General features: G+C 45.7%; 1 protein-coding gene across 1 annotated transcript in view; it reads right to left on the bottom strand.

Annotated features, from left to right (window-relative positions):
* Positions 1-6,356, bottom strand: part of LOC139260600 (cadherin-7-like) — a 167,952-nt gene extending 161,596 nt beyond the window's left edge. The window contains exon 1 of the mRNA XM_070877024.1: positions 6,132-6,356. Coding sequence (XP_070733125.1) covers positions 6,132-6,356 — 225 coding nt within the window. The remainder of the gene's footprint in view (positions 1-6,131) is intronic.
* Positions 6,357-14,407: the final 8,051 nt, after the last annotated feature.

Raw genomic sequence — 14,407 nt, 5'->3', positions numbered from 1 at the left:
TAAAGGGATCAAGAGGTATGGAGAGAAAGCAGGAAGTACTGAAGTTGCATGATCAGCCACGATCATATTGAATGGCGGTGCAGGCTCGAAGGGCCGAATGACCGACTCCTGCACCTATTTTCTATGTTTCTATGTTTCTATTTACAGCACAGAAACAGGCCATTCGGCTCAACAGGTCTATGCTGGTGTTTATGTTCCTCACGGTCTCCTTTCACCTTTCTTCATCGAACCCCATCAACATATCCTTCTCTTCATTTCTCCCTCGTGTTTATCGAGCTTCTCTTTAACTGTATCTGTGCTGTTTGCCTCCTCTACTCCTTGTGGTAGTGAGTTCCACTTTCTGTTTGTAGCTGTGTTTTTTATCCAACTTACACCCTGTGCTGCTATTATATTATACAGATATAATTCGTAGAGGTAGCCCGACATGTAAGAGTCCATAAGACAATCACCATCTTATCCCCCTTGCCCCAGGCATTCTTCCACCCATATTTTGCTCATTTTCCTCCCGTTTTTTAACCACCCCTCTGATCTTATGTATTTTTTCTCTCTGTTTCCCATGGCAGCTGATAGTTATTCCAGCATTGTATCATCAGCAAACCTGGCTACGTTACACTCAGTCCCTTCTTCCAAGTCGTTATTAAAGATTGTAAATAGTTGGGGTCCCAGCACTGATCCCTGCGGCACCCCACTAGTTACGTGTTGCCAACCAGACAGTGAACCATTTATCTCTGTTCTCTGCTCGTTAGCCAATCCTCTATCCATGCTAATATATTACCCCCAACCCCGTGAACTTTTATCTTATGCAGTAACCTTTTTCTAACTTCTGCCATTACTATCTCAAGTCGGCCGATCAACTCTGTTGTCTCTCAAATCTCTCCTGCCTTCCGCCCTTTCACAGACCTTCCCTTTTGTTCTTTCCTCCCCTCCCCCTTTCAGTGCTCCTTAAGAATCCGTTACATTTCGAACATTTGCCAGTTCTGATGAAGGGTCATTGACCGGAAGCGGTAACGCTGTTTATCTTGCTACTGATGTGAATTCTGGATTGTTTGGTATGCTATTTCCCACTGCTAACATCTTACATATTAATTAACATAAAATTCACCAGAAAAAAATTACAACCTGACCCGCTGAGCATTTTCTATTTTTATTTTTCCTCCCTCCATGTTCTTCCCTCACCCCCGCCCTCCCCGCCCCCCCCACCAACGCCGCCCCCTCCCCCCCGCAAGATGCTAACTCCTGCTGTCGAATGATTTCGCTGACCTGCACTGGCACAGTATCTCTTACAAATCCTTCTCCTTGCTCTGCCACCTTTCTCAGCCCTCCTCTTATTTTATGGCACGAGTCTGCTTTGCAACCACCCCCTCCCTCTGCTCCGCCACCGGTGACAGGTATTTTAGTCAGCACTGTCCTTGCACACTCAAACTCTCTTCCTAGGCCTCTTTACCGTGCGACCTCTCCAACTGCACAAAGCCTCCAGAAATGTGACTCCTTTCCATTGTGTCCTCCTCCTCACCTCCCCACCCCCAAACTCCTGCTTGTGATCCACCACTGCACCCTGTACAACACCTCGAGACATGTTTTCGTGTGAAAGGTGCTATATAAATATAAGTTGTTCATAAGATCCCTGAAAGTAGCAGGACAGGTAGATAAGGTGGTTAAGAAGGCATGCGGAATACTTGCCTTTATTAGCCGAGGCATAGAACACAAGAGCAGGGAGATTATGCTTGAACTGTATAAAACACTAGTTAGGCCACAGCTGGAGTACTGCGTGCAGTTCTGGTCACGCATTACGGGAACGATGTGATTGCACTGGAGAGGGTACAGAGGCGATTTACGAGGATGTTGTCAGGGTTGGAGAATTTTAGCTATGAGGAAAGATTGGATCGGCTGAGATTGTTTTTTTTGGAACAGAGGAGGCTGAGGGGAGACCTTATTGAGGCATATAAAATTATGAGGGGCCTGGAGAGGAAGGACCTATTTCCCTTAGCAGAGGGGTCAGCAAACAGGGGACATTGATTTAAAGTAACTGGGGGGAGGTTTAGAGGGGATATGAGGGGAAATGTCTTCACCCAGAGGGTGGTGGGGGTCTGGAACAACTCACTGCCTGAAAGGGTGATAGAGGCAGAACCCCTCACCACATTTGGATGTGCACGTGAAGTGCCGTTATCTACAGGGCTACGGACCAAGAGATGGAAAGTGAGATTAGGCTGAATAGCTCTTTTTTGGTCAGCACGGACACGATGGGCCGAATGGCTTCCTTCCTTGCTATAAATTTCTGCGATGATAAGCATGTCATTGACAGTGCACGGTTATTGAATTGCTTTACAGGGTTTCAGAATGGATGGCTGTCTCCAGGGTCGTGGCTGAAACAGGGAATAAAAGTCTCCTCCTTCAACAGTTTACACCAAAGATACTGACTTGCCCCAAATCACCAATGCTCTCGGTACACCGACGTGAAAGAAATGGCAGAATGTTTTATATTTAAGCGAGTTTCGCCTTTACAATGTGTTTTATAGCCCACCTCCTTAAGTGTTTGTCCTTCATCAGATTTATCGAGTCGGGCCAGCTATTTTTAAAGGAGTGCATTTTTTCTGGCATGCACTGATTTTTTTTTTATAAATCACATGTATTTTGCAAAATTAAACATGTATGGCACACATTCAAAGTGGCAGTAGAACCAATGTTAAACTTTTAGTGGTAATTGAATAGAATGGGAGATATTCATTCTGCCTCTGTGAGATACGATTCTCCTCTCAATGGCCTGACAGGGTAATTCATGAACAAAGTATTAAGAGAGTCACGGTCATCCCCATGAGTGGTAATAAAAATCAGGTGGAACCACTCAGTTCTGCATGAATCACACGCACAGGCATTTTGGAGATTTCAAACAATTACTTTGACAAGGACTTTGTTCGTCGGAAGGATGTCAAGGCCTTCGAGGGGCTGTTGAGGAGATTTACGAGAATGGTTCCGGGGATGAAAGACTTCAGTTATGTAGAGAGACTGGAGAAGCTGGAGTTGTTTTCCTTAGAGCAGGGAGAGGTTAAGGGGAGGTTTGATGGAGTTGTTCCAAATCTTGATGGGTTTTGATAGAGCGACTAAAGAAGAAACATAATTCCAATGGCAGAAAGCTCGGTAACCAGAGGACACATAGAAACGTAGAAACATAGAAAATAGGTGCCGGAGTAGGCCATTCGGCCCATCGAGACTGCATCACCATTCAATATGATCATGGCTGATCATGCAACTTCAGTACCCCATTCCTGCCTTCTCTCCATACCCCTTGATCCCATTAGCCATAAGGGCCACATCTAACTCCCTTTTGAATATATCTAACGAACTGGCCTCAACAACTTTCTGTGGTAGCGAATTCCACAGGTTCACAATTCTCTGAGTGAAGAAGTTTCTCCTCATCTCGGTCCTAAATGGCTTACCCCTTATCCTTAGACTGTGACCCCTGATTCTGGACTTCCCTAACATCGGGAACATTCTTCCTGCATCTAACCTGTCCAATCCCGTCAGAATTTTATATGTTTCTATGAGATCCCCTCTCATTCTTCTAAATTCCAGTCAATATACGCCTAGTCGATCCAGTGTTTCTTCATATGTCAGTCCTGCCATCCCGGGAATCAGTCTGGTGAACCTTCGCTGCACTCCCTCAATAGCAAGAATGTCCTTCCTCAGATTAGGAGACCAAAACTGCACACAATATTCAAGGTGCGGCCTCATCAAGGCCCTGTACAGCTGCAGTAAGACCTCCCTGCTCCTGTACTCAAATCCCCTCGCTATGAAGGCCAGCATGCTATTTGCTTTCTTTACTGCCTGCTGTACCTGCATGCCTACCTTCAATGACTGATGTAGCATGACACCCAGGTCTCGTTCCACCTCCCGTTTTACTAACCTGTCACCATTCAGATAATAATCTGCCTTCATGTTTTTGCCACGAAAGTGGATAACCTCACATTTATCCACATTATACTGCATCTGCCATGCATTTGACCACTCACCTAACCTGTCCAAGTCACCCTGCAGCCTCCTAGCATCTTCCTCGCAGCTCGCACTGCCACCCAGCTTAGTGTCATCTGCAAACTTGAAGATATTGCATTCAATTCCTTCGTCTAAATCGTTAATGTATATTGTAAATAGCTGGGGGCCCAGATTTAAGGTGATTGGCAATAGAACCAGAGGGAGATGAGGAAACATTATTTCACGCAGCGAGTTGTTGTGATCTGGGACACACTGCCCAGAAAGAGTAGTGGAAGCAGATTCAACAGTAACTCTCAAGAGGGAATTGGATAAACATTTGAAGGGGATAACAAGTATTGAGCTCTATGGGGAAAGAGCAGGGGAATGGGATTAATTTCAAAGAGCAGGTACGAGGGGCTGAATGTGCTGTGCCATTCGATGATTGTATAATTAATTCAAATTATAAAAAGTGAAGCAAATTATCTCACACCATAACTCGGTATCTGAAAATAATGTACAGTGTTCACCTGCACACACTTGTGGATGCAACAGTTGAGCCCTGAAACCACACGGTGTGAAAGGCCAAGATATATAGTTCTGAAATTCCTCTCCCCACAACTTTGGCAGAGGCATATCTCATTGATTTCAAAAAAGGATTGGTGCCTCCATTGAAAATCATGCAGACAGGAATTTCTGCCAAATTCATTAGCGATCACACGCTCGAGTCCCAAAGCACCCTTCCTCAGGGCCAACATCTCTAATCGGCAGATCGATCGAGGACATCGGGGTTTGGCATTTAGAAGGGGGAAAGGCGGGACATTTGGAAAAGCAAAATTTGGTCAGGCAGAGTCAGCATGGATTTATGAAGGGAAAGTCATGTTTGACAAAGTTGCTGGAGCTCTTTGAGGATGTAACGAACAGGCTGGATAAAAGGGAACCAGTAGATGTGGTGTATTTGGACTTCCAAAAGGCATTTGACAAGGTGCCACATAAAAGGTTATTGCACAAGATAAAAGTTCATGGGGTTGGGGGTAATATATTAGCATGGATAGAGGATTGGCTAACTAACAGAGAACAGAGAGTCGGGATAAATGGTTCATTCTCTGGTTGGCAACCAGTAATTAGTGGGGTGCCGCAGGGATCAGTGCTGGAACCCCAACTATTTACAATCTATATTAACAACTTGGAAGAAAGGACTGAGTGTAATGTAGCCAAGTTTGCTGACGATACAAAGATGGGAGGAAAAACAATGTGTGGGGAGGACACAAAAAATCTGCAAAAGGACATAGACAGGCTAAGTGAGTGAGCAAAAATTTGGCAGATGGAGTATAATGTTGGAAAGTGTGAGGTCATGCACTTTGGTAGAAAAAATCAAAGAGCAAGTTATTATTTAAATGGAGAAAGATTGCAGTACAGCGGGACCTGGGGGTATTTGTGCATCAAACACAAAAGGATAGTATGCAGGTACAGCAAGTGATCCAGGAAGGCCAATGGTATCTTGGCCTTTATTGCAAAGGGGATGGAGTATAAAAGCAGGGAAGTCTTGCTACAGCTATACAGGGTATTGGTGAGGCCACACCTGGAATACTGCGTGCAGTTTTGGTTTCCTTATTTACGAAAGGATATGCTTGCTTTGGAGGCAGTTCAGAGAAGGTTCACGAGGTTGATTCCGGGGATGAGGGGGTTGAATTATGAGGAAAGGTTGAGTAGGTTGGACCTCTACTCATTGGAATTCAGAAGAATGAGAGGTGATCTTATCGAAACGTATAAGATTATGAGGGGGGCTTGACAAAGTGGATACAGAGAGGATGTTTCCACTGATGGGGGAGACTAGAACGAGAGGGCACGATCTTAGAATAAGGGGCCGCCCATTTAAAACAGAGATGAGGAAAAATTTCTTCTCTCAGAGAGTTGTAAATCTGTTGAATTCGCTGCCTCAGAGAGCTGTGGAAGCTGGGACATTGAATAAATTTAAGACAGAAATGGACAATTTCTTAAATGATAAGGGAATAAGGGGTAATGGGGAGTGGGCGGGGAAGTGGAGCTAAGTCCATGATCGGATCAGCCATGATCTTATTGAATGGCGGAGCAGGCTCGAGGGGCCGTATGGCCTACTCCTGCTCCTATTGCTTATGTTGTTACGTAAAAGAGAAAGAACTGTTTACCTTCCCCACATATAACGGGTCAGTGCCTGTGTACTCCTCCAGCACAAAGAACTGGTTCCACACCCAGCCCCGCTTGACTCGCCTGTGCGCTGCCCCCGACTTCTCCGTCGGTCGGTGGGACCCGGACACCGGTGACGAAGGGTCTGATTGACTTGTCCCGCCGAGGCACAGGCACAGTGTCATTACCACCAGCGAATGCCAGAACCTCCCGTCTCTCGGCTTCATTTTTCACTCCGCAGAGGACCTTGACAGAAAAGCAGGCACTGTTCCACTTGGCTTGGCAGCAATAGCCTCAGGCAGCCTTGTCAGTCTGGAGTCCGCAGATAATAAATGTGTTGCCAGTTGGTCTGAAGGAGCCAGCGACTGCAGAGTAAACTTTACTGAAGAAATGGTGTAATGGACACCTAGTACAGATAAAGACAAGAGCCGCTGTCAGTTAACCGTTTCACCAACCTGTGTCATTTTATTTTAACATGCTGAAAGACAAGATGCAAAGGTGTCTAAGACAAATAATGAGCTCGTTCCTTCCGTTAAGTACACGGCAGCAGGATACATGAACATTGTATTACATTAATTGAAATAAGAAGGCATTACAGAATATGATCATTATCCTGAACAGACTACTGGCTTTGCATATCTGGAGACCTAACTTTCTTCTGGCATCCATTTTATATTATACAGCCATGATCTTATTGAATGGCGGAGCAGGTTCAAGGGGCCGTATGGCCTACTCCTGCTCCTATTTCTTATGTTCAAAGTTACTTCTCAAACCAAATTAGAGCAATTTTGACCAATTTGTGCTTGCGTTTCAGGAACATCAAATCCAAATGTGATTGGGATTTTCTTGAATAAGGGTCCATTAACTCCAGGTGGATTCCCCACACAGGCTGGAGTTAAAATTGCAGTCGGGTCCCAATAATGTAATCGGGCCATCACATGCAGCTGTAAAAGGACCCTGTTGGCTCCGGGCGTCTGTCCTTGCTGCCTGCTCAGGAGAGCAGGTAAAAATTGCAGGTGTTGCGATCGTGGCAGCTTTCGGACAGGTAAGAGCCAGAGCCATTTTAACTGTCCGCCCGCCAGGTTTCTATCAAGCGAGCAGGATTAAAATTGCCCCTCAACTTCACAACTCCTGAAATTGCGATATATTTTACATGCCTCCAAGTTCAGACTTCTGATTAATTATTTACGTATCTTCTTCCTTATTATTATACAGTTTTTGTCCTGGATTTCTGTGGGAGGCTCAGTATGCTCAGGAATTCTATCTTGATCCCTTGCACCCATTGTACTCTGAATTGAGATAGCAAAGATTAGGTTCCGAGCCCAAGACTGTTGGACAACAGATTTTGGTCTTAAAGCAAGCACAGGATACTCTTCCTATGGGTTTGCACTGTGCAAGTTTGCTATTCCGAAAAAAAAAAGATTACCCGGTCATCATCACATTGCTGTTTGTAGGAGCTTGCTTGTGTGCAAATTGGCTGTCGCGTTTCCCACATTGCAACAGTTACTACACTTCAGAAGTACTTCATTGGCTGTAAAGCGCTTTGAGGAACGAAATTCTTGCTATTGAGGGAGTGCAGCGAAGGTTCACCAGACTGATTCCCGGGATGGCAGGATTGACATATGAAAAAAGATTGGGTCGACTAGGCTTATATTCACTGGAATTTAGAAGAATGAGAGGGGATCTCCAAGAAACATATAAAATTCTGATGGTATTGAACAGGTTAGATGCAGGAAGAATGTTTCCGATGTTGGGGAAGTCCAGAACCAGAGGTCATAGTCTAAGGATAAGGGGTAAGCCATTTAGGACCGAGATGAGGACAAACTTCTTCACTCAGAGAATTGTGAGCCTGTAAAATTTTCTACCATAGAAAGTTGTTGAGGCCAGTTCATTGGATATATTCAAAAGGGAGTTAGATGTGGCCCTTACGGCTAAAGGGATCAAGGGGTATGGAGAGAAAGCAGGAAAGGGGTACTGAAGTTGCATGATCAGCCATGATCATATTGAATGGTAATGCAGGCTCGAAGGGCCGAATTGCCTACTCCTGCACCAACTTTCTATGTTTCTATGTTTCTATGAGACGTCCGGTGGTCCGGTGCTATATAAATGCAAGTCTTTCTTTCTTTCTTCCAGCATGGCTGTATTTACCTCACTGCTGGTGGGACCTGAATGCAGTCAAGCCATTTACAACATTCTTTTTTAAATGTACAAATATGTGAGCTGTAGCAGAGAGGGAACCAGCCCGTGAGTGCAGCGTGTTTCTATTGTGTTGTGAAAGGGATAAAAGATGATCGCCAAGGAGCTTTGCAACAATAACAGGCAGACACACGCCGCTTAGAGTTGAACCCAGTCTCTTATCAGCTTTAGAAGAGTGCTCTTAACTGAACTTTTGCGCAATCTAAAAGGAAATTGCTCCTGTCTCCGCTAAATCACCCTTGTTTGTCACTCTGCCCCGTTACCACATACCATTTGCCGCTGACCTCTGTGACACTACTGCGCATTGCCGATCAATGGCGGTTGGGGGAGTCACCCAATTGCTTAACTCGGGGAGAAACACGGGGAACGGGCTCTCCGCAGTTCTTTTACAGGCACAGGACTCTTCAAGTCGGCAGTAGATTTGTAGACCCATGTGGATCTGTGGCGCCAACAGTTCCAGATAGAATCATGCAGCCCAGAAGGAGGCCACTTGGCCCATTGTGCAACTGCTAGCTCTTTGGTAGAGCTATCTAATTAGACCCACTCCCCACAACCCTGCACATTTTTCCTCTTTTCAAGTATTTATCCAACTCCCTTTTGAAAGTGACTGTTGAATCTGCTTCCACCGCCCTTTCAGGAAGCGCGTTCAGGAAGATTATAACAACTCGCTGCGTAAAATAATTTTTCCTCATCTCCCAATGGCTCGTTTGGCAATTGGCTTAACCCTGTGTCCTTTGGTTACCCACCCTTCCGCCACTGGAAGCGGTTTCTCCTTTTTTACTCTATCAAAACGCGCCATGATTTTGACCAGGCTGGACAGGTTAGATGCAGGAAGAATGTTCACGATGTTGGGGAAGTCCAGAACCAGGGGACATAGTCTAAGGATAAGGGGTAAGCCATTTAGGAACGAGATGAGGAGAAACTTCTTCACTCAGAGAATTGTGAACCTGTGGAATTCTCTACCACAGAAAGTTGTTGAGGCCAATTCGTTAGATATATTCAAAAGGGAGTCAGATGTGGCTCTAACGGCTAAAGGGATCAAAGAGTATGGAGAGAAGGCAGGAATGGGGTACTGAAGTTGCATGATCAGCCATGATCTTATTGAATGGTGGTACAGGCTCGAAGGGCCGAATGGCCTACTCCTCCACCTATTTTCTATGTTTCTATGAAACACCTCTATAAAATCTCCCCTTAACCTTCTCTGCTCTAAAGAGAACAAACCCAGCTTCTCCAGTCATGCACATTAAATAATGCATGTGATGCAGGAAATGCATATTCCATAACCCACCCTAGGAAATCATAGAATCACACAGCACAGAAGGAGGCCATTCGGCCCATCGTGCCTGTACCTGCCCTTTGAAAGAGCTGTCCAATTAGTTCCAGCCCCCTGCTCTTCCCCCACAGCACTGTATTTTTTTTCCCCTTCAAGTATTTATCCAATTCCCTCTGTGTGTATTTAGCTAATTAACAGCTGCTAATTGAGCTGCTTACAAGACCGTTAAATGTCAATACACTCAAACATTTTTAGGATTATCTTTTCCTCCCATTTGCACGTGAGGGAGTGTTTTTCAGATTCCCGACATATTCACTGCTGCAGGAATATGGCGCAGGGTGTTTCGAGATTTGCTGAATAATGTTCCTGTGGCCCAGGCAAGAGCTGTTGAAAATTCCTCACTAACATCGATAAATCCTCTCAAATCCTTGAACATACATAAGGATCGCGTAATATCCAGTGGCAATATCCCTTAATTCAATGTGTTTGGCAAATCAGCAGTGGCACATGCCAGTGTCTTGGTGAGTTAGCCGCTCCCGAGACAAAGATTTTTTTTCTCAAAAATCTTTAAAGTTGTGACACACTTGACAGAGACATGGACAAACATAATACTGTGATGTCTCAAACTTATTGCAGCGAACAACCTCGTATCTGTTTGGTTAGAAAAATCAATGGGTGCTCTGTCGTAATCCTAACTAGCACCAACTCCAACTCCACAAATGGAGAAGATGCAATGCATTGAAATATATAATTGTAGAATCAGAGAAACTTACAGCACAGGAGGAGGCCATTCGGCCCCTCGGGCCTGTGTTGGCTCTTTGAAAGAGCTATCGTGCTTAGTCCCACCCCCGCACCTGTTGTCAGTAACCCTGTAAGCTCATCCTCCTCAAGTACCTGTCCAACTGCCTTTCAAAATTATTTGTAGAATCAGCTTCCACAAGCTTTTTATGCCATATGTTGCAGTGTTAGCTGTGGCTCAGTGGATAGCACTCTTGCCTCTGAGTCAGAAGGTTGTGGGTTCAAGTTCCACTCCAGAGACTTGAGCACAAAAATCTAGGCTGGGGATGTTGGCCTGATTGATGAATGTGGTGTGTGTAGGTACCTTTAATAATGACTCCAAGAGGCAGGGTATGGTACTTAAACTGTGCAGACCTGCAGTCCTTTATTCGCAGTTGCTGAGTTCAGACAACAAGCTGTGCCTGCCATGTGCAGGCAACCCCTGGGTCTCCAGCAACAGCACCCTCTAGTGTACCAGTAAGGTGTGTACAGTACAAGGGTACATTTAATGTTGCATGACAGTGTCCATGCGGTGCACTGCGCTCGCCGGTTTAGAGTCCTGGGTCAGGAGTCGCTGGCCGAAACTATGTAGTCCTGGCTCACTTGAATTGCTTTCTGCAGGGTGACTGTGATGTCAGCCGAGAGCAATTTGTGTAGGAGGCCTTTGTGGCCGATCCCAATGACAAATATGTCCCATAATGCTTCATTAAGGTGGTCGCCAAACTCACACGGTGCAGCTAGTCTTCTTAAGTGTGCAGCATACTTGGCAATTTCTTGGCCCTCAGGTCGCCGGTAAGTGTAGAACCGGTGCCTGGCTGTGAGGATGCTTTCTTTCGGTTTTATTTGTTCCTGTATGATTGTTACAAGTTGCTCATAGCTCTTGGTGGTTGTCTTCTCCGGGGCTAGTAAGTCCCTGACGAGACCGTAGATGGTGGGCCCACAGCTGCTAAGCAGGATGGCCCTGCGTTTGTTCGGTAGTGTGGTCGGTGTGTCCCAGTCCAGGTCATTGGCTATAAAGAAGTGTTCCAATCTTTCCATAAAAGCGTCCCAATCTTCCCCCTCTGTAAATTGCTGAAAATTGCTGAGGTTAGACATGTTGAGCGTGTAGTTCGTGATCTCGTATTCCCGTCGCCAGTTGTGGTGTATGTAGGCACCTTTAGTAATGACTCCACGAGGCAGGGTATGGTACTTAAACTGTGCAGACCTGCAGTCCTTTATTAGCAGCTCCTGAGTGCAGACAACAAGCTGTGTGTTCCTTTTTATACTGGGTTACCTGCCGTGTGCAGGCAACCACTGGGTCTCCAGCAACAGCACCCTCTAGTGTACCGGTAAGGTGTGTACAGTACAAGGGTACATTCAATGTTGCATGACAGTGTTACAGACATCACACAGTGAACAGGCATGCCTACACGACAAAGAACACTGACGTTGGTGCGTGTGTCCTCCCAGAGGATTTGCAGGATGTTGCAGAGACAGCGTTGGTGGTATTTCTTCAGCGATTTGAGGTGTCTGCTGTATATGCTCCTTTGATTTGGCCTCATATTCAGTACGGTACTATTGGAGGGTTGCATCTAATATTAGACCCAGTTTGCTGCAGCTATCTTGCTTATTCATATTCTTTATTTCCTTCTGAAGGCTACAATGCATTTCTCTCCACTGTTTCCAAGACTGCTTTTTCTTTCAATCCATATTCCTGTTCTCCCACCACTTGACCCGTTCCACTGCTCATTAATTTCTGCTGCACTCCTGCAGTGATTGTTTCCAAGACTACTGCTTTCAACCCTTCCCCAGTGCTGCTACCGTCCTTCCTATGGTTGCTGGTATAGTATGGTTTTTCCTACATTAATATAGCGACTACCCTTCAAAATGTCATTGCTGGGAAGCGCTTGGGAATGTCTTGAGTCATGAAAGGCGCAAGTCTGTCTTTCTTTTTGCTGCTACTCCCCTCTCAAAACTATAGCTACTCTTCTTCTTAATAGAAACACTGAAACATAGAAAATAGGTGCAGGAGTAGACCATTCGGCCCTTCGAGCCTGCACCACCATTCAATAAGAGCATGGCTGATCATGTAACTTCAGTACCCCATTCCTGCTTTCTCTCCATACCCCTTGATCCCTTTAGCCGTAAGGGCCACATCTAACCCCCTTTTGAATATATCTAACGAACTGGCCTCAACAACTTTCTGTGGTAGAGAATTCCACAGGTTCACAATTCTCTGAGTGAAGAAGTTTCTCCTCATCTAGGTCTTACATGGCTTTCCCCTCATCCTTAGACTGTGACCCCTGGTTCTGGACTTCCCCAACATCGGGAACATTCTTCCTGCATCTAACCTGTCCAATCCCGTCAGAATTTTATATGCTTCTATGAGATCCCCTCTCATTCTTCTAAATTCCAGTGAATATAAGCCTAGTCGATCCAGTCTTTCTTCATAGGTCTGTCCTGTCATCCCGGGAATCAGTCTGGTGAACCTTCGCTGCACTCCCTCAATAGCAAGAATGTCCTTTCTCAGATTCGGAGACCAAAACTGCACACAATACTCAAGGTGTGGCCTCACCTTTGCCATTCCAATGCTGCCTTTGTTCTTCCTGTGGCTCTTTCTCTCTGTAATGTACCCTACATTCTATACCACTGCCTGCCAACACAATCAATATTTAGAAACAAATTCAAGGGGAGCAGCATGTAGAATATATGCTGAGTCGTAAAATGGCAAGCAGAACAACTGTCTGTACTTCTGATGCCCCAACACGCTGAACTTCCCATCTTGGCAACACTGTCAGCCAAGCCTGGTTCACCCCTCCCAAACTATTCTTGTGCACCTCCTTACAGTCATAGAGTCATTCATCATCATCATAGGCAGTCCCTCGGAATCGAGGAAGACTTGCTTCCACTCTAAAAGTGAGTTCTCAAGTGACTGAACAGTCCAATACGGGAATTACAGTCTCTGTCACAGGTGGGACAGCCAGTCGTTGAAGGAAAGGCTGGGTGGGGAGTCTGGTTTGCCGTACGCTCTTTCCGCTGCCTGCGCTTGGTCTCTGCATGCTCTCGGCGATGAGACTCGAGGTGCTCAGCGCACTCCCGGATGCACTTCCTCCACTTAGGGTGGTCTTTGGCCACGGACTCCCAGGTGTCGCTGGACATGTTGCAATGTTGCACTTTATCAAAAGTCATTGCGGCACAGGAAGCCATTCAGCCCATCGAGTCCATGCCAGCTCTCTGTAGAGCAATCCAGCCAGTCCCATTCCCCCGCTCTATCCCCGTAGTCCTGCAAGTTTATTTCCCTCAAGTGCCTAATCCAATGTCTTTTTGAAATCATTGATCGTCTCCGCTTCCACTACCCTCATAATTTCTTTCTCACATCCCCCCTGTATCTCTTGTCCAAAATCTTAAATCTGAGTACCCTAGTCCTTGTACCATCAACTAATGGGAACAGCGCTTCTTTGTCTACCTTATCTAAACCTGTCATAATCTTGTACACCTCTATCAAATCTCCCCTCAACCTCTTTTGCTCCCAGGAGACCAACCCCGGCTTCTCCAACCTAACCTTGAAGCTAAAATCCCTCATCCCTGGAACCATTCAGGAAAATCTCCTCTGCACCCTTTCAAGGACCTCCACACTTGGAGAAATGTAGTCAAATGAACAAAGAAGGTACATGATTTGTGGTGGGTGCAAGAACAGCACTGGTAGAACATAAGAACATAAGAAATAGGAGCAGGAGTAGGTCATTTGGCCCCCTCGAGCCTGCTCCGCCATTCAATAAGATCATGGCTGATCTGATAATGGACTCAGCTCCACTTCCCTGCCTGCTCCCCATAACCCTTTACTCCCTCATCACTCAAAAATCTGTCTCTCTCCACCTTAAATATATTCAATGACCCAGCCTCCACAACTCTCTGGGGCAGAGAATTCCACAGATCACTGAGAGAAGAAATTTCTCCTCATCTCAGTTTTAAATGGGCGGCCCCTTATTTTAAGACTATATCCCCTCGTATTAGTTTTCCCAATAAGTGGAAGCATCCTCCCTGCATGCACCT

This window comes from Pristiophorus japonicus, chromosome 1, assembly GCF_044704955.1.
Source record: "Pristiophorus japonicus isolate sPriJap1 chromosome 1, sPriJap1.hap1, whole genome shotgun sequence".
In the NCBI taxonomy this organism is placed as follows: domain Eukaryota; kingdom Metazoa; phylum Chordata; class Chondrichthyes; family Pristiophoridae; genus Pristiophorus; species Pristiophorus japonicus.
Note: the sequence above shows the minus strand (reverse complement) of the source record. Positions and strands in the feature narration are given on the sequence as shown.